Source organism: Simochromis diagramma, unplaced genomic scaffold (assembly GCF_900408965.1).
Source record: "Simochromis diagramma unplaced genomic scaffold, fSimDia1.1 OVJJ01000293.1, whole genome shotgun sequence".
NCBI classification, from domain to species: domain Eukaryota; kingdom Metazoa; phylum Chordata; class Actinopteri; order Cichliformes; family Cichlidae; genus Simochromis; species Simochromis diagramma.
The window spans coordinates 23,995,321-24,017,219 of NW_024386801.1; the positions used below are offsets into that span (position 1 = coordinate 23,995,321).

At 37.2% G+C, this 21,899-nt stretch overlaps 1 protein-coding gene across 1 annotated transcript; it reads left to right on the plus strand.

Moving 5' to 3' along the window:
• The first annotated feature begins 1,107 nt into the window (after positions 1-1,107).
• Positions 1,108-21,436, plus strand: LOC120730345 (aminopeptidase Ey-like). Its single transcript, XM_040026693.1, has 21 exons — positions 1,108-1,647; positions 3,325-3,625; positions 5,146-5,288; positions 5,494-5,630; positions 7,667-7,793; positions 9,047-9,201; positions 9,623-9,736; positions 9,829-9,972; positions 10,056-10,121; positions 11,610-11,675; positions 11,928-12,100; positions 12,293-12,369; positions 13,499-13,632; positions 13,723-13,778; positions 15,104-15,251; positions 15,341-15,432; positions 15,786-15,893; positions 17,988-18,155; positions 18,244-18,384; positions 19,260-19,341; positions 20,809-21,436. The coding sequence occupies exons 1-21, from the start codon at positions 1,353-1,355 to the stop codon at positions 20,965-20,967; spliced, it is 2,886 nt and encodes a 961-aa protein (XP_039882627.1). The 5' UTR covers positions 1,108-1,352; the 3' UTR covers positions 20,968-21,436.
• Positions 21,437-21,899: the final 463 nt, after the last annotated feature.

Here is a 21,899-nt window from a genome sequence, read left to right on the forward strand (position 1 = left end):
CTCTTTCAAATAGATGCCAGTAAAACACAGCAGAAAATAAATAAAGTCAAAGACTCAGCGGTCCTGTTGCTCTATTTTCACCTGTAAAGAAGGACTGGGGTAGGTGGAGGTTTACCCTGGTGCAGGTGTGCCGCAGCGGTCAGTTGAAGAATCCGCGAGTTTCTCTGTGAGTTTCCCATTACCTCGTTGCGCACTCGGTGCTTGCTTGGAAGTTTAGGGTTTTTTTTCGCTGTAAAAATAAGTTTTCTTCCCACACACAACGGACGCTAATGTTTTTGTCACTTTTTATGGAATCAAACTCAAAGTAAGGTCAGTACTTCCACGTTTTAAACGCTGCATGCTCATACTCTCTCCCGCACTCGACATGTGATCCATTGTTGATCTGCACACAGCTGTTGTCACCAACGGCGCACTTGCTTACGTCACTGTCATGAGACATTCTCGCAAAAAATTACGGTTTTAGTAACGCAGTAACGCAGCATTCCTACGGGAAAGTAACGGTAATCTAATTACCGTTTTTGCAATAGTAATCCCTTACTTTACTCGTTACTTGAAAAAAGTAATCAGATTACAGTAACGCGTTACAAGTAACGCGTTACTGCCCATCTCTGATGACAAGGCACCCAGGCCCTAAATTATATTTTGTTTTGTTTTCTGTTTTCTCTAAATGGGACCATAAATAACAAAAATCATGCTGCACTTTAGGTATGAAACCATAAATGCAGTAGTTTATGAGATTCTTAGTCAAGTGAGAAGTTAGCAAACTTTCTTGTAGTATGTAGTATGGCTTAGTGTACTATGTCTGTCTTTTATTTGTAAGTAATGCAAATGTAGCTTTAAACATCTAACCTTATTTTGCATGCCTCGGTAATATGTTCTGGGCTTTAAGTTAGAAGTGCGGTAAAGTTATGTTGAATCATGGTAAAATATCAATACCAACAAATAGTGCATTTCAGTGATCTTTATGAACTTTATGTTCTAACATGGATTTGACATACTCAGAATAAAAATGTAAAAATTTCAATATGTTCTTTCTTTTCATTAAATGAAAGAGCAAATATCAAAATCAATTCTCATCAGAAAGGAACAGTAATATTTTAAATATGACTGAGTGAGCAACAATCAAATGTAATCATCCTGAGGTAACTGGCAGGCTTTCTTGAGTTTTGTTTCTTCCAAGAAAAGTCTGCTCTATCCTCAGCAGATCACATAGGTATTTACAATGCTATTGTTAATGTATCACCTGTTATTGTAAATGGGAGGAGAAATGGTACCCACAGCTATATATCCAAGTTCACCTTCCACCTCTGAATTCAGTGTCTGAGTGTGGGGCTCCTGGGTAGGCAGGCAACATGGGGAAAGGTTTCTTTATTAGTAAAACTGTTGGGATTTTGGGGATCATCGTAGGTGTGGGAGCCTTAGCCACTATCATAGCTTTGTCAGTTGTTTACTCACAGGAAAAGGGGAAAAACAATAATCAAAATGGAAAACAAACAACCTCCAAACCCCCTACCACAACACCCATTCCATCCAATAAACCTTGGGACAAGTATCGGCTGCCCAAGAACCTGATGCCAGAGACATATAATGTCACCTTATGGCCAAGACTGACTCCAGACCCAACAACTGGTCTTTACACCTTCTTAGGTAAGGCTTTATGAGTACTTTTCTCTCTTTCTCTGTAATGTTCATATAATAGACCCTTCCGGTATCAGCAAGAACTAAAGCCAAAGGGTGTTTACCAGCATTGTTCTCAGAGGTAGAGAAGTATGATTGTAATGCTTTTTATTAGTTTTCCAAGGGATGACTGAAAATGTATAATGTAGAACAGACAATAGAATGAATAACACTGATCACACTTGAAATGTCTTTGAAGAGTTAATGAGAGTTGTTGAATCCATTCTAAGCCCAACTAACAGTTGCGCACTATATGGAACAGAAATTAAGCAAAATATTGTTAAGCACAAATGAAGCACATTTTAATGGTAAACTGTGTTGGAAAAACAGGTTGCAGTTAAACAACAGAGACAGCAATGCTTACAGTAACAGGAACATTTGAGGTGGAAAGGCTTAGAATGGTATAGTGAAATATGCATGCAGTTTTGATATAGTTAAAGCAATGGTAAGTCCAGGTGGCTTTTAATTTAAAACTACAAAACCAAGTCAATGGAGGGGAAATTTGGCTTCTTTTAACATCAGATTTCAACTTAAGCTCAACACTTTCAGCCTGTGGTGCTCCAACAATGAATTGTCAGAAATTGTCAAAAATAAATGTGCTGAACGTGAATCTAAATGTGGACTTGAATTAATCAGAAATAGTTTTTAAGCACGGTGGCATGGTCATGAGCACTGTTGCCTCACAGTAAGATGGTCCTGAGTTAAATTCCACCATCAGGCCGGAGTCTTTCTGTGTGGTGTTTGCATGTTCTCCCCGTGTTTGCGTACCCTGGCTTCCTCCCACAGACCAAATACATGCAGGTAGTAGGGACAGGTTAACTGGAATCTTTAAATTGCCCGTAGGTATGAATGCGGGAGTGAATATGAGTGCGAATGGTTGTCTGTATCCTGCGACAGACTGGTGACCTGTCCAGGGCGTACCCTGCTTCTTTTCCTAAGACCCCCCCTCCCCCCAACTCTGAATAGGATAAGCAGAAGCGAATGGATAGTTTTTAAGCCACAAAACTATTTGTCTTACATTATGCTGTCCTTTAGAAACACAAAAGACAAATACAGTTTGAAGTTAAAAAATTTTTTTAAAAAGTATTAAAAACTAAATTAGTTTGAATTTATATGACACCAACTCAGTGCTGCTATTTTTTAAATTACTCTTACATGTGTATTTGCAAAAATTAAAAACACATTAAAAGCTTGAGTTTGACCTTATAACTATCACACCTATGATATTAAAAACTGTTACTGAAAAACAGTTCTCATCTCTTATAAAAGTTTAGATCTGATCACACAAGTGAGAAAATTAAATGTAACAATAGTAAACAACAGAGAATGAAGAAAAATAAATAAAGCATCTGAAACTTAAAGTCCTTTTTAGGTGTGCAGTCAATTGGTTTTTTTTTTTCAGTGTGCTTTTTAAATATTCTCTAGTGGCACGAGAGTTATGGTGTTTTTAAAGTTGGACTAAAGTGTATTAGCTATGGGTTGCTAATAGCATTACCTGATGCAACTGAGTTGACATTTTTATATTTTTTGGCAACAAAATCATGGATTGGATAAACTGGTCACATATCCTAATGTGACTCCAAATAATGTGAAGGTTTCTACGTTTAAACAACTGATTAAACTGCACATTATTTCTTGGTGTTTCAGGCAATTCCGTTGTGGACTTTGAATGTGTGGAGGACACTGACCTGATTCTTATCCATTCTAATAAATTGAATTACACCAAGTTTGAGAACCAGTTGGCAAGACTCATGTCAGTGAGTAGTGTTGAAGCCCCCACAATCAAGTCCTCCTGGCTCCAAGGTGTCACACAGTACCTGGTCCTGGAGCTGGATGGTACACTGAAAAAGGGACACAAGTATCGCCTCTACACTGAATTCATTGGAGAACTAGCTGATGACCTTGGAGGCTTCTACAGGAGCGAATACATGGAGGATGGAAAGAAAAGGTAAGTGTATATAGTGTCAACAAACCTGGAACATATCAACATAGGTAACAATGAAAATAGCAAAAAAGAGTATGTCTTTAATAATTACATTTTTGTTTGAATCATTTAGTTAATCTCTGTCCAAACTTCAACCACATCTAGAACAACTACAAAATAGTTGTTAAAATCAACGGTTACAGTTTGACAATTATTTCAATAATGAATTGATGAATACTATCATAAATTAGCGGAAAATTCCCACAGTACATACTTTTATATCTTTTGTTTGACAAAGTGTCTGAAAATAAGAATTTTACTGTCTTACAAGCAGAGATGGGCAGTTACTGTAATCTGATTACTTTTTTTGAGTAACGAGTAAAGTAAGGGATTACTATTGCAAAAACGGTAATTAGATTACCGTTACTTTCCCGTAGGAACGCTGCGTTACTGCGTTACTAAAACCGTGATTTTTTTGCGAGAGTGTCTCACAACAGTGACGTAAGCAAGTGCGACATTCGTGGCAACAGCTGTGTGCAGATCAACAATGGATAATATATCGAGTGCGGGAGAGAGTATGAGCGTGCAGCGTTTAAAACGTGGAAGTACTGACCTTACTTTGAGTTTGTTTCCATAAAAAGTGACAAAAACATTAGCGTCCGTTGTGTGTGGGAAGAAAACTTATTTTTACAGCAAAAAAAACCCCTAAACAAGCACTGAGTGCGCTACGACGTAATGGGAAACTCACAGAGAAACTCGCGGATTCTTCAACTGACCGCCGCGGCACACCTGCACCAGGGTAAACCTCCGCCTACCCCACTCTTGCTTTACAGGTGAAAATAGAGCAAAAGGACCGCTAGTCTTTGACTTTATTTATTTTCTGCTGTGTTTTACTGGCATCTATTTGAAAGAGTGAGTGTAAACACAAAGAATATTTTATGTTATGTGCTGGAATGTGTAGAAAATAGGTTTAAATGTTAAACTAATTTCTTCCAGTCAGAGAATGTTGCATATAATTAAATTTTTGCTTGATGCATAAAGTTAAAAGATTAAAACTAATAAAATAAGTTTTAAAAATAGACTTTTCCATTTGATTACATTTTGTATGATGGATTATGTAGAAAAAGTAGAATTGGGCTGAAGATCTATCGCTTTATCACCTCTTCAGGTTGAAAATGTGTTTTTAAAAAGTAACTAAGTAACTAAGTAATTAATTACTTTTGAAAATAAGTAATCAGTAAAGTAATGGGATTACTTTTGGGGGAAAGTAATCAGTAATTAGTTACTGATTACTTTTTTCAAGTAACTTGACCCTCACTGCTTACAAGATAAGAAAAGTTGAGGACTTAAAAAAAAAAGTGGGATTTGGTTGAAATTACTTGTTTTTTTTGTTGTTGTTGTTATTTTGCTTATATAGCCCAACTAGGTTTTGGGCATATAGCTATTACATCTTCTGGATTTTGGAGAACCTTCATCCAACCATTTTGTTTAAATTGTGTAGCACTTTCTTTACACACAAAGCTAATTTATCTGCTTCTTGTCAGGGTCATGGCTACCACCCAGATGCAGCCTACAGATGCTAGGAAATCTTTCCCTTGCTTTGATGAGCCAGCTATGAAAGCTTACTTCTTCATTACGCTGATCCATGACCGTGGAACTACAGCCCTGTCCAATGGCAAGGACATAGGTTAGTTTGAGAACAGAGCAGATATTTTTGTTTTAAAAATTGATGTCACTACATAGTTAAATATTGAGGATGTAACACATAGTTAAACAATAAAATATGACAACAACAATAAAGTATAAAAACACTTTGTGTCTAGTCAGTAAAATGGTAAGAAGTGGAAAGCAATCAAATAAAAATGTTACCTCTTTATTTTATTTATTTTCAGAAAAAACTGAAATCAACCTTGATGGCCAGGATCTGCTTAAGACAGTTTTTGAGCGAACAGAGAAAATGTCGACTTACTTGCTGGCATTCATTGTCAGTGACTACGACAGTATTGGTAACAGCATTGATGGCGTTGAGGTAATTGTTGTCCCATAGTAATTTTGACATTCTTTAATCAAAGTGGTTTGAATTTCCAAGAAACTTTCACACGTGGATTTCAGTAATTTTCACAGTTGCCTTTTCTTCCGATCAAGTAGAGCAAATATGTTATTAGTAAAACGGAAAACTAATTAGTAAAAGTTTCTTGTGCTCATCCAACTGAAGATACAGAAACTTTAAAGGAACACTTTAATCAAGTAAATAGCATCAAGTCAATTTAACATCTGGCCCCCAGGAGGCCCCAGAGGCTGGGCAGGCTTGGCTGAGCCCGGAGCAAGGCAGGAATGAGAACCTCTGGGGGTCAACTAAGACCTTAAACTTGGTCTCTGGCCATGATCCGGGCAGGGTTTCTGTCTCAAGGGAGCCCTGTTCAGCCGAACAACAAACAGTCCCAGAATAAACAGTCTTGAAACACACAGTCTTAGGAGTCTTGGGAGTCAGCTCACTAAAATCAGATTTTTCCTGGCAGTATTAGCTGGCTGGGACACAAAACAATCAGGGCCTGATACAGAATCCCAACAAACAAAGACATGCTCAGAAATAAAAGACTGAGATGGAAAGCATCAACTAATAAATGGTAAAATGGTAAATGGCCTGTATTTGTATAGCGCTTTACCAGTCCCTAAGGACCCCAAAGCGCTTTACACATTCAGTCATTCACACACTGGTGATGGCAAGCTACATTGTAGCCACAGCCGCCCTGGGGCGCACTGACAGAGGTGAGGCTGCCTGACACTGGCGCCACCGGGCCAGTGTCAGGTTGGTCTCTACCCGCATACATAAAATACAATTAGACAGAACAGCGATGTCCATCTTGAGGACTGTATTCCAGAGTGGCGGGGCAACCTGGTGGCTTCCACAAACCAGTGCCCACACCTGTTTTTTAATGGACTCATTCTAAGTTCACATAAGTGAACACATAAGACATAAGTCAGACTAATAATGCATATTTGTCAGTTCAACATTATTATTTTTTTCTTATAACTGCAAAAAAAAATATTGACTGTACGTCTTGATGCATGCTCAATCATCCAGGTAAGTAAATCTCCAAAAGTTGATTCTGTTCATCTGTACGTAGCGTTTTCAGTGGGAAAAACGTTTCGTCACTCATCCAAGTGACTTCTTCAGTCTCAGCTGACTGCAGGTTTCCCCAGTGTTATAAACAGTACATTTGCATCATGACTGAAACCAGCCCACTGAAGGAACAAAGGGCTCGGAGGTCAGTTCCTTCATCATAATTATGCAAATTCTCATGACCATTGATCAACAACAACTGACCAAGCCCTACTGATCAAAGACCACTAAATCTGGGAAACCAAACAACCTCTGGCTAAGTGGATGGCACAACACAGAAGAGCTACCTCGTCAGGCCAGGACTCTGCAGTCTATTCACACCTACAGGCCAGTGGACTCCCTGTCCAGGATGAGGATGTACACATGCTGGACAGGGAGGAACGCTGGTTTGAGCGCTGAGTCAAGGAGGCCATTTACATTAAGAAGCGAAAGACCATCTCTGAGTCGAGGAGGGGGCCTAAGGGTCCATCTTTCACCATCTTACAATGCTGTGATTGCAGACATTCCCCAACTCTCTGTGAATGGGACTCATGGCCATTGATTAGTGGTCTTTGATCAGTGGTTGTTGATCAATAGTCATGAGAATTTGCATAATTATGATGAAGGAACTGACCTCCCAGCCCTTTGTTCCTTCATTGGGCTGGTTTCAGTCATGATGCAGATGTACTGTTTATAAGATGAAACCTGCAGTCAGCAAGTGAAGAAGTCACTTGGATCAGTGACGAAACATTTCTCCCACTGAAAACATTACGTCCAGATGAACAGAATCAACTTTTGGAGATGATTGACTGTACTTTTAAGATCATGGTGCCTAGACTGTACCCTGTACTCTTTCTATAGATTTAAACTATTTGAAATACAAGTGTATAGAATAATGTTATTTTGCAAAGTGGTGTAAAGTGTTTTTCAATTTTATTTTATTTTGTGTAATCTGGGTTTAGATCCGCATTTTCGCCCGGAGGTCCGCCATTGCAGCTGGTCAAGGACAGTATGCCCTTAACAAAACTGGACCAATCCTTAAATTCTTTGAGCAGTATTACAATGCCACGTACCCTCTACCCAAGTCTGGTAAGACCACCACACAATTAGCTAGACATCTACATGCCTGCACGTTTACTACTGCACACTTTTTAGCTTCACTGTATCATGAGTCAGTACAGCTGTCCTGATGCACCAGCATGGATTTCTCAAGTCTATGAAATCTTAATCTTATATCTATTATGTACATTTAATTTGATAAAAGTCTATATTTAATAAGTAACAATACTAACATATCAAGTACTAAGTGAATACCTGATCTGAGGCCTTGTCATGAAGTGACTTTATATTTCTTGCTTGTCATAAGTGACTAAACTCAAATCAAAGACTGTGAGGGCAAGAAAACCCTATCCTATAGTGACATTAAATGACCATAAGCAAAATGCAAAATTTCATTAAAAAGATGCAAAATAACATCAAGATTTTATTTTTTGTTTGCTGCTTTTATGCAAATGGGACAACATTTGGAAGAGATTATATTTCTTCAAAAAACTACCACAAAATGACAAAGCAATTAAAAAACAGTGTACAAAAAATGCTATACTTTTTCCTTTACCAGTTGATATGATAGACTTCAGCAGCATCACAGTTTCTGTTAGTGTACAAAAAAACACACCATAAAAATGCCTTATCTTTATGGTGTCCTGACTGAAGTTCATTTTGTTCATTAATAAATGCACCTAAGTCTCTGCTCACATGTAAAGTGGGGACATGTGTCTACTCAGTGTACTGATCTAATCTTAGATCTCAGATCAGTTTTTGGTCTCATGTTTATTGGCATCATGTGTATGTTTATGGCAAAACTGTAAAATATATAGTTTTATTGCACAAGACCTTGGCTGCAGCATCCAGTCAGCTCCATTATGTTCTTATCATATGCACATCTTTCAGTTGTGACTTTTTATGACCTGTTATGAGAAGGTCATCTTCATTATCAATTATTAACAGGTAAAATGTGATTCTTCATTGTTATATAATCTTAGCCTGTCCTATGTTGCAGGCCAAGATTTGATGTACTCGCACTTATTTTATTTGACATTTTATTATGCATATATAAACTGATATTTATGACACCTTTGAAACTTTTATTTACGTGATTATAGGTACTTTTAATTAAGTAGGATGTTAATCAATGATTTTTTTTTACCCATAGTGGATTAAATTGACACTGTTGCACTGTGACTGGGTAAAGGTTTTAAGCACTTCGTCTGTTTTAAACTGGTAACCTCTTTCACTTCAAGCAACTAATCAGCCACATTAACATAATCTCTGTCCTAACACAGATCAGATAGCAATCCCAGACTTTAATGCAGGGGCCATGGAAAACTGGGGTCTGATCACATACCGGGAGACGGCTCTACTGTACGATGAAGCATTCTCCTCCAACTCCAACAAGGAAAGGATCGCTACAATCATTGCTCATGAACTGGCTCACATGGTGAGTTTCAAGTCCTGGAAATAAAGTTTAAGAGGATTCTTGAGATGCTGAATATAGGCAGTAATTAAGTTTTAAGTGCTTTGGAAAACATTCATGTCAACTCTCAGGGCCCCCGAAAGCAATTTCAGATATAGTTCCAAGTAACTGGTAACTGGATATATATTATATAGTTGATATTCTGGATATATAGTTTTACTTTTTACATACTTTTCTACTCTACCTGAGCACATACAGCTTGGCTGATTCACCCATTCACACCCATTCATATGTCATAGAAAAGGGTTGAAGTCCCAGAAAATAACTTCAAGATGAGACTTAAGTGAATAAAAAACTTCAAAAAACAAATTCTATTCACTTCTTTGTAAACTAGTTCAAATGCGCAAGTCAATTCTCACATTTTTTTTCTGAACTGTCCCTCTAGTGGTTTGGTAATCTGGTGACACTCAGATGGTGGAATGACTTGTGGCTGAATGAAGGCTTTGCATCCTATGTTGAGTACTTGGGAGCAAATAATGCTGAACCTGAGTGGACTGTGGTAAGAATTTCATTAACACCAAATTGTTTTGAATGTAAGTGTTGGTGCTCGACAAAGTTGTTAAGTATACAGTCTCATTTGTTTTATAATAGACAGACCTCATCGTGCTTGGTGACATTCATAGGGTGTTTGCTATTGATGCTCTGGCTTCTTCTCACCCTCTGTCATCTAAAGAAGAAGATATCCAGACGCCAGCACAGATTAGTGAGCTGTTTGATGCTATTTCATACAGCAAGGTAAAGCATGCATAGACTCTCAAAACCATGAAAACAAAAAGCAAAAAACAAAAAAACCTAACAGTGTGTTTTTTCCTCATCAGGGAGCATCTGTCCTCAGGATGTTGTCAGATTTCCTCACTGAAGATGTCTTCCAGCTGGGACTGAGGGTAAGGACCACAATATAACAGAACACAGTGTGCTACTATGAAGGTGAGTCCACCAGCCAGTCATCCTTGCAGAGGTTTTTGCTGTAACAACAGGACAGTATCTACATTGTTTTAAAAATGTACCAGAAGAAGACTAAAAGAACTGCACTGCCTCAGTTAAGGTCAGTGTTCATGGATCAACAAGAAGGAGTAAATAAACACCATATCAACAGTTAAACATCTTGCAGAAGACCGCTGTATGCAGAAGGTGATCACCAGCTCAGTCATGCTGGTTACCACGATTGTTGCAAAAGCACAAAACTTCTCGCTCAAATAATTATTTAAACGTTCACTGCAATAGTGAAAGTCCCTTGTCCAGTTTCTGCACATAACAAGCAAGATACTAGTGATGAAAGCTTTTTACTTCCTCTGAGAGAGTATATACACTTGTTTCTTTAACCATAGTTTCCATAATTTATCTTATCTACATGAGGTTTAGTAGGTTTTTGAGTATGATTTAGGAAATCTGTGTGTCCAAAATGGGTAACAACTTAATGGTATGTGGTAAGCCGTCACATGTCTGCCAAACCTCTATAAAGGTTTTGTTTTGTGCAGCCACATGTGGAGTTGTATCTGTTCAGCCCACCTACTCCCCATCTCCACCTCACAGACACTCCAACTTTCCAATCCAACTTTATTTATAGAGCACTTTAAAAACAACATGGTTGACCAAAATGCTTTCCAGTAAAAAACAGTGAAAAAAGTTTAAAATCTTACATTAAACACACAAAGAAAATTAAATAACAATAGAATAAATAAACAAATAAATGAAAAAAAAATGATAGAAATGAATCAGTAAAGTAAAGAAGATTAAAAGCGACCAAAAACTGACTAAAACTGACTACAAGCCGACTCTGGTACTACTCCTAAAATGCCTTGGAAAAAAAAGGTGTGTTTTTAAAAGTGATTTGAAATTTTCAAGAATTTGGGCCAGTCTAATATGGAGGGGCAACTTATGGACACTTCAGTAATAGTCCAATCCAAGCATCAGTCTTCATCTTCACCACCTCCAGCGTGTCAACTCTGGGGGGCCCTGTCCTAAATCTTATCATCGCTGGGTTTCCATTCTGCCATGATGGGTCTTCAGAGTCTAATCACCAAATACATGAATGTTTATATCTCAGTAAATCATGTTTAATTCTTCCAAGCAATCTCTCCTTAGTGAAATGCTTTTATATATTCTTAAACAACCCATTCATACACCAGTTATCTTTCTCAAATTACAAATTACAATTTGTCCAATGATGAGTGAGAAATATAAATAAACTAAGAAATCATATCCTGTCATCTGTGAAAAGGATATCCCTTTCAATGAAAGAACTTGGAGGACATTGTAGCGAAATGTTGAACACTTGTACAATTTTTTGGAAACTTTTGCTAACACAGTAATCCCTCATTTATCCAAAGCAGTGTGTCTGACATATCTCTGTTCACTGTTTTTTTCTGCAGTCCTATCTGAGTGCATTTAGCTTTGGGAATGCAGTCTACACAGACCTTTGGTATCATCTGCAAAAGGCATGTTATCATCTCTCTGCTCTTTTTATTTGAATATTTAGTTTAAGATCTCTTTTTTTTTTCTAGTGCTTTCGAAACATCAGAAAGGATCAGCTGTATATATATATTCATACACACACACACACACACACACACGCACGCACGCACGCACACACACACACACACACACACACACACACACACACACACACACACACACACACAAACCATATTTACTTTTTTATCTTTTTGGATTTTTTGGGACCTTCACAGGCTGCTGATTCTAGCAAGTTAGAGCTTCCTGATACTCTCGATAACATAATGAACACCTGGGTGCTGCAGATGGGCTTTCCTGTGGTTACCATTAACACTGCGACTGGAAGTGTTTCCCAGCAGCACTTCCTTCTGGATCCAGAAGCTGTAGTCACAACTCCATCCCCCTTCAAGTATTTGCATTGCCTTTTTTATCTTTTCCTCCTAATATATCAAGTGAAGACCATATTCTTTATGCAGTTCTTCAATTTTTATTATTTTTAAATTTTTAAATGGCAAAATGGTTACAGGCGGTTTTTAGTTAATGAAAAGCAAAATAAAGAAAAAGAAACTGCAGAAATAATGTTTCAAATGTTCTGCCATAGTTATCAATGGATCATTCCAATCAAATGGACGATGACTGGAGTTACGCAGAATCCACTGTGGCTAACATCCAAATCAGGTAGATAATCCATTCCCAGCTTAAGACTGCACATCATTTTCAAAATGTGGTGGTCCTCTGCAGTCCACCAATCTTTTAATCACAATCTTTCAATTATCACACAAGCATTTTCTAAGTATTTTTTCATCTTTGTGTTTTCACTGATTTATGTTCAACTTCTAACAATTTGCTTGTTGGAGTTGATTCTCTGTTAGCAGAAACCACTGAATAATTGGTTCTGTTTCTTTTTTACATGTAAATATTTACATTGACTCAAAATTTTGTATTTTTAAAAATATATTACCTTTAAATTCTTGTGGTCTCTCTATAGTACCTTAATGTCCCTGAGATAGAGCAAACAACATGATGGTGATTTTGTGTTCATAAATAAAACAGTTGCAGTCTGTTGACAGTTTAGAGAGTTAAAACTTGAACTTCATTTCAAATACACAAAGGTCACAAAAAACACAATTCAAGCTCAAACTGCTGGGTCAAAAGACCCAGCGCACTGACAACAGCTGAAACTTGGCCAAAACTGAGCTATATAACTGGACAATTGTCCAAAGCACAGCACCACTCTGTACTTTAATTAAGTAGTTTGTTTTTCTTTTTACTATTACTCCCTTCATTTTAAGGTAGTCACACTCTATAATGTAGGCCTAAGAAAATCAAGATTTTTTTTATTTTCCTTCTTTTTGTACTGATTCAACCTGAGGACTATTAGAATTAAAAATTAGACTAAAGTTTGTATTTCCGTTGTCTAATATTATTTGATTATTACATTATTATAGCACAAGACTTAGCTTAGCTATTCACAAAAATAGCGGGTAGAACCATCCTCCAAAAAGCTGATTTTTACTTTCTTATGTTGAGCAAATTTCAAAGCCTGTACTTTTTTACTTTTACTTGAGTAAAGTAGTTGAATCACTACTTCAACTTTTACTGGAGTATTTTTAACACTGGTATCTGTACTTCTACTTAAGTGCAGAATAGCTGTCCTTTTGCCACCATTAGCTCTTGCAGGATCTTAAGAGAACTGTGGATCATGAATACCTGCAACCCTCAATAAACTAAGGCAACTTTTTAAGAAAAGCTTACATTTATTTTATTCTTGTGCACCAACTTTGAGTTCTATTTCTTCGCTTTCTAGAAACATCTGAAGCTATGAAAGCAACACAAGATCAGTGGGTGCTAGCCAATGTCAACATGGTTGGTTACTACAGGGTCAACTATGATGATGGCAACTGGGCCAAACTCTTAGATGTTCTGGAGAGTAATCATCAGGTGAGACAGAGGAGCCCAACACACAGTCATTATCAGTGATTATCAGTGATTGTAAACGTGTTTCTTGATGTTTCCTGATGTTTCTTTAAGCTCATTCCACGGATCAACAGAGCTCAGATATTGGATGATGCCTTCAATCTGGCCAGGTAAGTTTGCAAGTGTTGTCTCACATGTACATGATAACTGTTATAATTACGAAATGTACACTGCTGTGAAAAACTATTTACTTCTGTCCCAGCTTTGTCACTTCATGATCATTAAAACGTGAATCAACTGCGATACTTTGATTAAATACATTATTATTATAAGTTCAATTTCACTAGCCTGATTATTAACAGACATGTTTAAATGATATATCAATTAGACAGATGTCAGATGTCATTTGCATCCGACTTTGTTACTCTAAAAAGAGTTACAAAACCGTTTCTAAGGCTTTGGGACTCCAGTGAATCACTGGGAGAGCCATTACCCGCAAATGGAGAAGACATGAATAATTGTCTTTTCTAAAGGGAATGTTTGATATATGTGAGGGACACTTCCCTCAGTCCATCACCATGGAGACCACTGTTGCTTTTGCCTTCCACATTCTCTCAGCTCTTGCTATTTCTTGAGCTTCTCGTGTTCAGTCTTCCTAATGTTGCTGGAATAGCTACATCTATCACTACAGCCATTTCTGCTTGTCTGACACAACTATTTCTAATCAGTTAGCCATCACCAGGCTATAAATAGAGTATAACAGGTCATCTAGTAATCAAAGGGTTGGTGGTTTGATCCCTTGCCACCCTGCATGCATAATATTCTTGGGCAAGGTACTAACCTCAAGTTGCTCTCCACTGCATTCATTCGAGTATGTGAATATTAGATAGAAAGCACCTACATAGAAAAGGCATAGAAAAAGTGCTTTGTGAATGAGTTAAGTTGCTTAAAGTGCTTTGAGTGCTGATGTAGAGTATGAAACCACTTTATAAGAACCAGTCCATTTACCATTTTATTTATTTCAGCTTTTTTATACCGGGATCAATATGACCTCAGTATGGCTTAATTATCTACAATATTAAAAAATAATATTTTCTTGAAATTACTGAATTGAATACCAGAATCAGGCTGTTATGTAATTGTACTTTGGATGAAATCTGCAAGTTGATTAAACAATAAAACTTGTGCACATTTTATAACTATAATAATAATTGTAATCTATTTTTCATATGGTGACATTAAAGTGGTAACAGCGATACTATGAGAAGAATTAAGCCTTACTATTATTCTTATTCTGATATTACGAATTCTCTTGGGGTCCCCAGGGATCCCAGCCAGTTGTCCATGTATTTTAAATATGTTGGTAGGCTGTGGGCTTAAATACTTACCTATCAGATATTAATTAATAGTACTTGTGGTAATATCTTAAAATTATAACAATGGAAAACATAAACATGAAGTATCTGATAAATTTTTACTATATTCTACCTCTTAGAGCCAAGATCATTTCTACAGTGCAGGCGCTTAATACCACCAAATACCTGAATAATGAGAGAGAATACATTCCATGGAAGGCAGCCCTTAACAACCTGGACTTTTTCTACCTCATGTTTGACCGCAGCGAAGTCTATGGCCCCATGCAGGTGAACTTCTTCCAACGACATATACATACAAAAGAAACAATACACAAATAAGTTGTCACATTATCTGAGTTCTGTCTTTGTTGTTTCAGGATTATCTCGTGAAAAAAGTCTCCCCTCTGTTTGAATACTACAAGCAAATGACAGACAACTGGAGCAAAGTTCCTGATGGACACATGGACCAGTGAGTGAAAACACATTTTAAGTTTTCAACATAAAGCTGCCACCAGTCTAAACTGCATTCATAAATCAGATAGATAGGTTAGACTTTTTCAATAAAAAATAATTTATGTTGTGATGTAATTGTAGAAGTTGTTCTTTTCTGGACCCAGGATACAGTTTTTAAATGAATTATTTAAAATGTGTAATTCTACAAATTCAGTTCAGCACACGTGATAGCTGGAACTTAGAAACTCTGCTACTCAGCTTATATGATGTTGAACTCCGAAATATCTGTATTCATTATTCTTTGCTCTCCCCAGTTTTTCCCTAAAAGTTCTTGTCAATACTTCTGTTTTCTATTTGTCTATCCTGCAGGTATAATCAGGTGAATGCAATTAGCCTGGCTTGCAGGACAGGGTTGGAGGAATGCCAAAACCTGGTCACCACATGGTTTCAAGAGTGGATGGATACTGACAGCAACAGGTGTGTGTCCATGTCAATTTTGGGGCCAAGAAGATTTCTTCGGGTTTGTATATATATACGTACATGTATGTATGTATGTGTATGTGTATGTATATATATATATATATATATATATATATATATATATATATATATATATATATATATGGAGGTGATTCCAGAATACTGGCAGTTCCTCAAGTAGAGCTGGTGTTGCAATGCAAGCAACATCTGCTCTCTAGACCTTTGTGAGATAGTCATCATAATGGAGGAAGGTGGGAATGGTTGAATTTGGCACCTTAACTCATCTCTTTCCCTAACCAGGCTCATCAGAGAAACAGTTCCAGCTTCTCGCCATACTTTTAGGAGATTGAGGTGATATACCAGTGTGGCTCCTCCCTTTTCATAGTCAGTGTCAGCCACCCCATGTTTGACCACAAAGGGTCCTTGGCACTTGGCAAGTAACCTTGAGCTAAAAGAAGGGAGCAATACAAGCACTTTACCTCGAGATGAGTTTTGCCCCTCTGTTGTACAGGGACTAATGACGTTCCTGGGCCTGGAGCTCTTGTGTTACTCCCCAATGTGTATAGCTTTGCTCTCAGGTCTAGAACATAATGAATTTCATTTTTAGCTCGGCTTGGACCTTGCTCACAGTTTTCTTTAATAAGGTCCAACACACCCACACAAGTTCCTGACAAACAGTTACTTAAAGGGAGAAAATCTCCCACTACAAACAAAATAGGGTCTAACCAGTGATCTCAACTGGGTTCATCCTCATGAATAGAAGTCTTATTCAGCCACTCTGCCAGCCTTTCAGTCTGACGGTGGTAGAACCTGGTCTGAATAGATGTAATAGCAGTAATTGGTACAGTTCTTTTAGTGTGTGAGACATGAACAAAGTGTCAGTTGGTAAACTGATGAGATCCATCCCAATGCACTCAAATGGCACCTCCTTTAAGGTAGGCACTAGTGGGCACAAGGGCACTTTTGAAATAACAGCTAACACTCCAGGTAGGATGCACACCATTTGAACACATCCACATCCAGGCCAATAATATCAGGCCATGATTCACTCCAGTTTTATCATATCCCATATGCTCTGCCATGGGGTTATGATGAGCCACCAGGAAAATAATTTCTTGGTGGCTTTTTGGCACCAACAACTGGGTGTGTTCCTCTTTTGTGTGAGCGTCAGCCCATCTTTAATCTTTAATCAATACAAAATGCAGATAGATAAGCGCTGCATTAGGGTGCACCATATGAAGATCACTTTTTATCACTTGGTCAAAGGCTGGGTGTAGAGTTTTTTCATGAGACTGCTCTAATGGGAAATCTCCTGTGGAGTGAATTACTGGAGCCGTTGGTGCACAGTGGCTGCAACCTGGGCCCCTGGAGAGCAGGCACAGTTTGTGGAGCTGGTGGTATAAGAGCTACCACGATCTTTGGAGAGAGAGCAGAGAAAAGCATAGACAAGCTAGCCAGCTGGTGCCAGCAGACCCAGTCTGAGGTCTCTGCAGAGATCCCCTCTATGAACATTCACCTTGAGCACATATTAAAAACATAAAGACAGGATTATGAGATGTTCACTCGTACAACATAGAGTCATACATGTCATATGAGTATACTGGGATGAAATCCTTGGTCCAGCTGTCAGAGTCTACAGTGGTGCAGTGAGTCCTGGGTTCCTCCTGGTGGACAACAATGCCCGAGTACGTATGCAAGCAGTACCAGGAGGATCAAGGAATCGATACCCATGATTAGGCCTCATGTTTGCCTGACATTAATCCAATAGAGCCAGGGATGAGCTTGTTAATAATCTGAAGGAGCACACGTAGAAGCACATGAATAAGGTCATGTAGTGACTTTGGAAGTGTCCACACTTTAATCCTAAAGAAAATCTTGGGAGGGAGTTGAAGTTTCAAGTTCTGAAGCAGCAGCCAATAATATCACTTAAAATGAAACTATAAAAATTTCAGACAGTTCATTTCCTTTCCTTGTAATTAAGCAACCTTATAAATTTGGCAGGGGGATCAAATAATTATTCCCCTATAGTTTAAAGTAATACTCTGTATAATCTATGGTGTACTGAAGTCTAACAATATGCTCTTTTTCTAGGATCCACCCTAACCTGCGCTCCACTGTGTACTGCAATGCTATTGCAGCAGGTGGCAAGAAAGAATGGGATTTTGCTTGGTCACAGTTTAAGAATGCCAGTACTGCTATTGAATCTGATAAACTTCGCTATGCTCTGTCCTGCACCAAACAACCTTGGCTGCTCAACAGGTACATTCATTGCTTTATTAATAAATATGCCACACTACGTAACTTAAAGTTACTATCTAGCACACATATTTACTCTGTGACTGTTCAGGTATCTGGAATACACTCTGGATCCAAACATGATCCGAAAGCAGGATGCCACCGCCACCATTGTCGACATTGCCAGTAATGTGGTTGGTCAGTCTCTGGCATGGGACTTTGTCAGGGCTCGATGGTCATACATCTTCAGTCAGTGAGTACAACATGATAACTCTAAAAAGGCACCAGAGTTTCAGTTTAGGAAGGATAGTTTTTAATATGAAACAAGAATTACAGTTTATCTTCAAAGTGACAATTTAAAAAAGGTTGCAACACATATATGAAGTGTTGTGTGTCATATCTATATGAACCAAAGAACACTTACAGCATAATCATAACATAATCTTTATATGATTGGACCCATAACTGATGCAACCATCAGTTGTGGATGCACTGTGGTTAGTGCACAGTGTTATGCTGGTGTGGGACTGATGATGGTTTTGTTTTCCATGTGATTCCAAGTTTTGGATTTAAAGCAGAGCCTGAACTGACTAGGAGACATTAGGAGAAACATCGCCAGATATTTTATTAAAGTTGCTTAAAATGCCAAAGGGAAAGCAAATAATTTATTTCTCTCATAAGCAAAAAAGGAGTAACATGTCTCATACTTCAGTTTGTAGGGCTTCATAAGAACCATTACTCTAAGCAAGATTTTTATAAATAATTTCAGATAAATAGATTTCATCCCGCAAAATCATTAGTACGGTTTTCTTAACTTTCTTTTCTTTTCTTTTTTTTCTTCTCTTCTTTTCTTTTCTCACAAATAGCTTGTATATGTTACAGTTTGGATAGAACTACACTCTTAAATGATCAGAGTATTTAAAAAATATAATCTATTGTATACTCATTAAATATACAGTATATATACATTTGTAATGAATTATATGTAATTTATGAAAGCATGTAGAAATTCAGTAATTTCACAGATGATAATCACGTTCTCAATGAAAGAGAAGACCGTTCTTAAGTGACTTGGACTTTAATTTCTGCTAACTGATGTTTGCCTTCAACTGTGCTTCCCTCTCACAGGTATGGTGGTGGCTCATTCTCATTCTCCAACCTCGTAAACGGTGTCACCAAACGTTTCTCCACTGAATTTGAGCTTCAGCAGGTTAGATATTTCTTTGAAATGACTTTACCACAATGTGGTTTCCCTTTTGTTCATTTTGTTATACTACTTTTAAATGTAGATACTTTAAGCGTTATCAAATCTCAAGTCATCCTCTGGTCTCAAAATCTCAAATTTCAAGTATTGATTTCAAGCCTTCCCGACTTTACAAGATGTTAATTTGATCTGAACTGACTTGAACTAATAAGTTTGACAGGACAGGCATTTTACTGCTATGTGATAGTGTTCTCATTACCAGTATTTGCACACCTCTGTTGCTTGTGAAGCTCGCACACAAGAATTTCACTCACATGTACTGTACCTGCACATGTGATGTGACAATAAAAGTGATTTGATTTGATTTGATTTGAAACCTAAAGACAGTGGTTTGGTTCTCATGGCCCTCCATAGCATCAAAGCACAGTGGCCTCCCATTGCTCCAGTATTCATAAGCACAATCACTTTCCCATATTCTGAAAACACTTTTAACATAAACAGCATTAACATATACTTCTCATCATATCCTATTTGGATTTATTTAAATATTGACTGAAATCAGTTATGTTAAGCCCTAACTATTGGTAATCTTCAATCAGTCTGGACTGACTCATAGAAACAGACTGATAGAGGTTGACACAACAAAGGACACAGATACAGAGAATATATACACAGGAGGACATTAGGGCAGAGTGGACACACCAGGGAGCACAGCTGTGAAGAATAGAACTAACAAGACAAGGGATCCAAAACTGAACATGATACACACAAGAGAGAGGTCTAAGAAAATAAAACAGGAAGTAACACACACTGAGACCCAGACTAAGACACATGAACTTGACACAGTGATCAGAGCTAGACAGAGACATGACTGACTGGGGAGACACAAAGGGATACAAACATGGAGACAACCACTGTGATTACCACAGGAGACACCAAGGACAGATCAGAGAGATGAAACTGAGGCAGACAGGGCACCAAAAGGAACAAACACAATCAATCAAGAAACCAAGAAATATGAATAGAAAACAGATAAACAAGTAATAGGAAATCAGTACACAAAAACCTGAATATGATTTATCTCAAATGTCCAATGAAAGAATCAGAAGTCCAGAACAAAACTCAAAAATACTTGGCCTGAGACTCAGGACTATGACAACTTTAACATCAACATGCAAGCAGTGCAGTCTTGTGCCATAACCAAGCTGCAATATTTGGTCACTTTTGAAATATTTGGTCAAAAGTTGTAGTGACTGTGTGCAAGTAGAACATTCATCCAATAACAATAACAAAAGGTTTGAGTGTTTGTAGCATTTTATGAATGACAAACAACATGTCTCAATAATAAAATGTTGAAAAAACATAACTGTAATATACCAAAAGAGATGAGTGATATGAACAAAGCCATGTATTTTCAGTATATGTATTTCTTTAAAACTACTCCCCTGATTTACATTGTGTCTGTTGCATCAGCTGAAGCAGTTCAAGGCTGACAATTCCGATGTTGGTTTTGGCTCTGGGACCTTAGCACTGGATCAATCCATTGAGAGAACCATCGCTAACATTAAATGGGTTGAAGAGAACAAGAAGAATGTTCTGGACTGGTTCACAACTGAAGCTAATCCCCAATGAAGAAGCTGTTTTTACTTTTTCATCACTCATTTAAAAATGAAAACAGAGGTTCGATCGACCTGAAAATGTTTATATTACATAATCACATGTGGAACAAAATCAGTTTACCGAACTTTTGCTAAACCTCGCTTTGATAAAAGTTGAACTAGAAAAAATAGATACTTTAAATATTATGATAAATTAAATTGATACATTAAGTACTTAAAAGGTACTTACATCAGTTATCTTTGAGGTTTTATACTTTCTAGAATCATTATTTTACAGTGTCACAAAAGCCTTAAGTTTGTGTCAGTGTCTACTGTTTCTGTTTTTTTATATATTTAATACCAGGATTCTCCAAACCTTTATTCTTTTCTTTTTCTTCTTACTTTGGGATGTAAAACTTTCAAGAATATATGTTTAAAAATGTTTAAATGTTTAAAAATTATAAGCCCTATCTGTTTTGTTCTTCATATTTATTTGAACAGTCTCAAACACAAATTTGACAAAAGAAAGCTTAAGTTACTTCTAATTTTGCAGATTTTTAAAATAGAAAAATGTATATGAAGTACATTTAATTGTTAAACCTTTTATGCTACAATTTGGAATGGATTACGACTTTTGAGTCCAGAAATGTTTTCACTGCTTTAAGAAAAAGTTTTAGACTCTTGCGTATGAAAACCAAGTCTGTATCTTCTTAAAAATAATTTTTATACATGAGTAGAGAGGAAAAAAACTGTAAAGACGTCAGATTTTCATAGACTACTGAAAATGTGATAATTTTTCCTCTTAATGGTGAATATATGTAGTGTAACTTTACTGGACTATATAGCGTGTTCTCAGATTGTATCTTTCTTTCTTTGTCTTTTTTCTGATTCATAAAGTTTCATAAGTGTCATTTTGCATTTCTCCATTTCAGCAATTTTCAAATAAATCTTTCACCTTTGATTTTT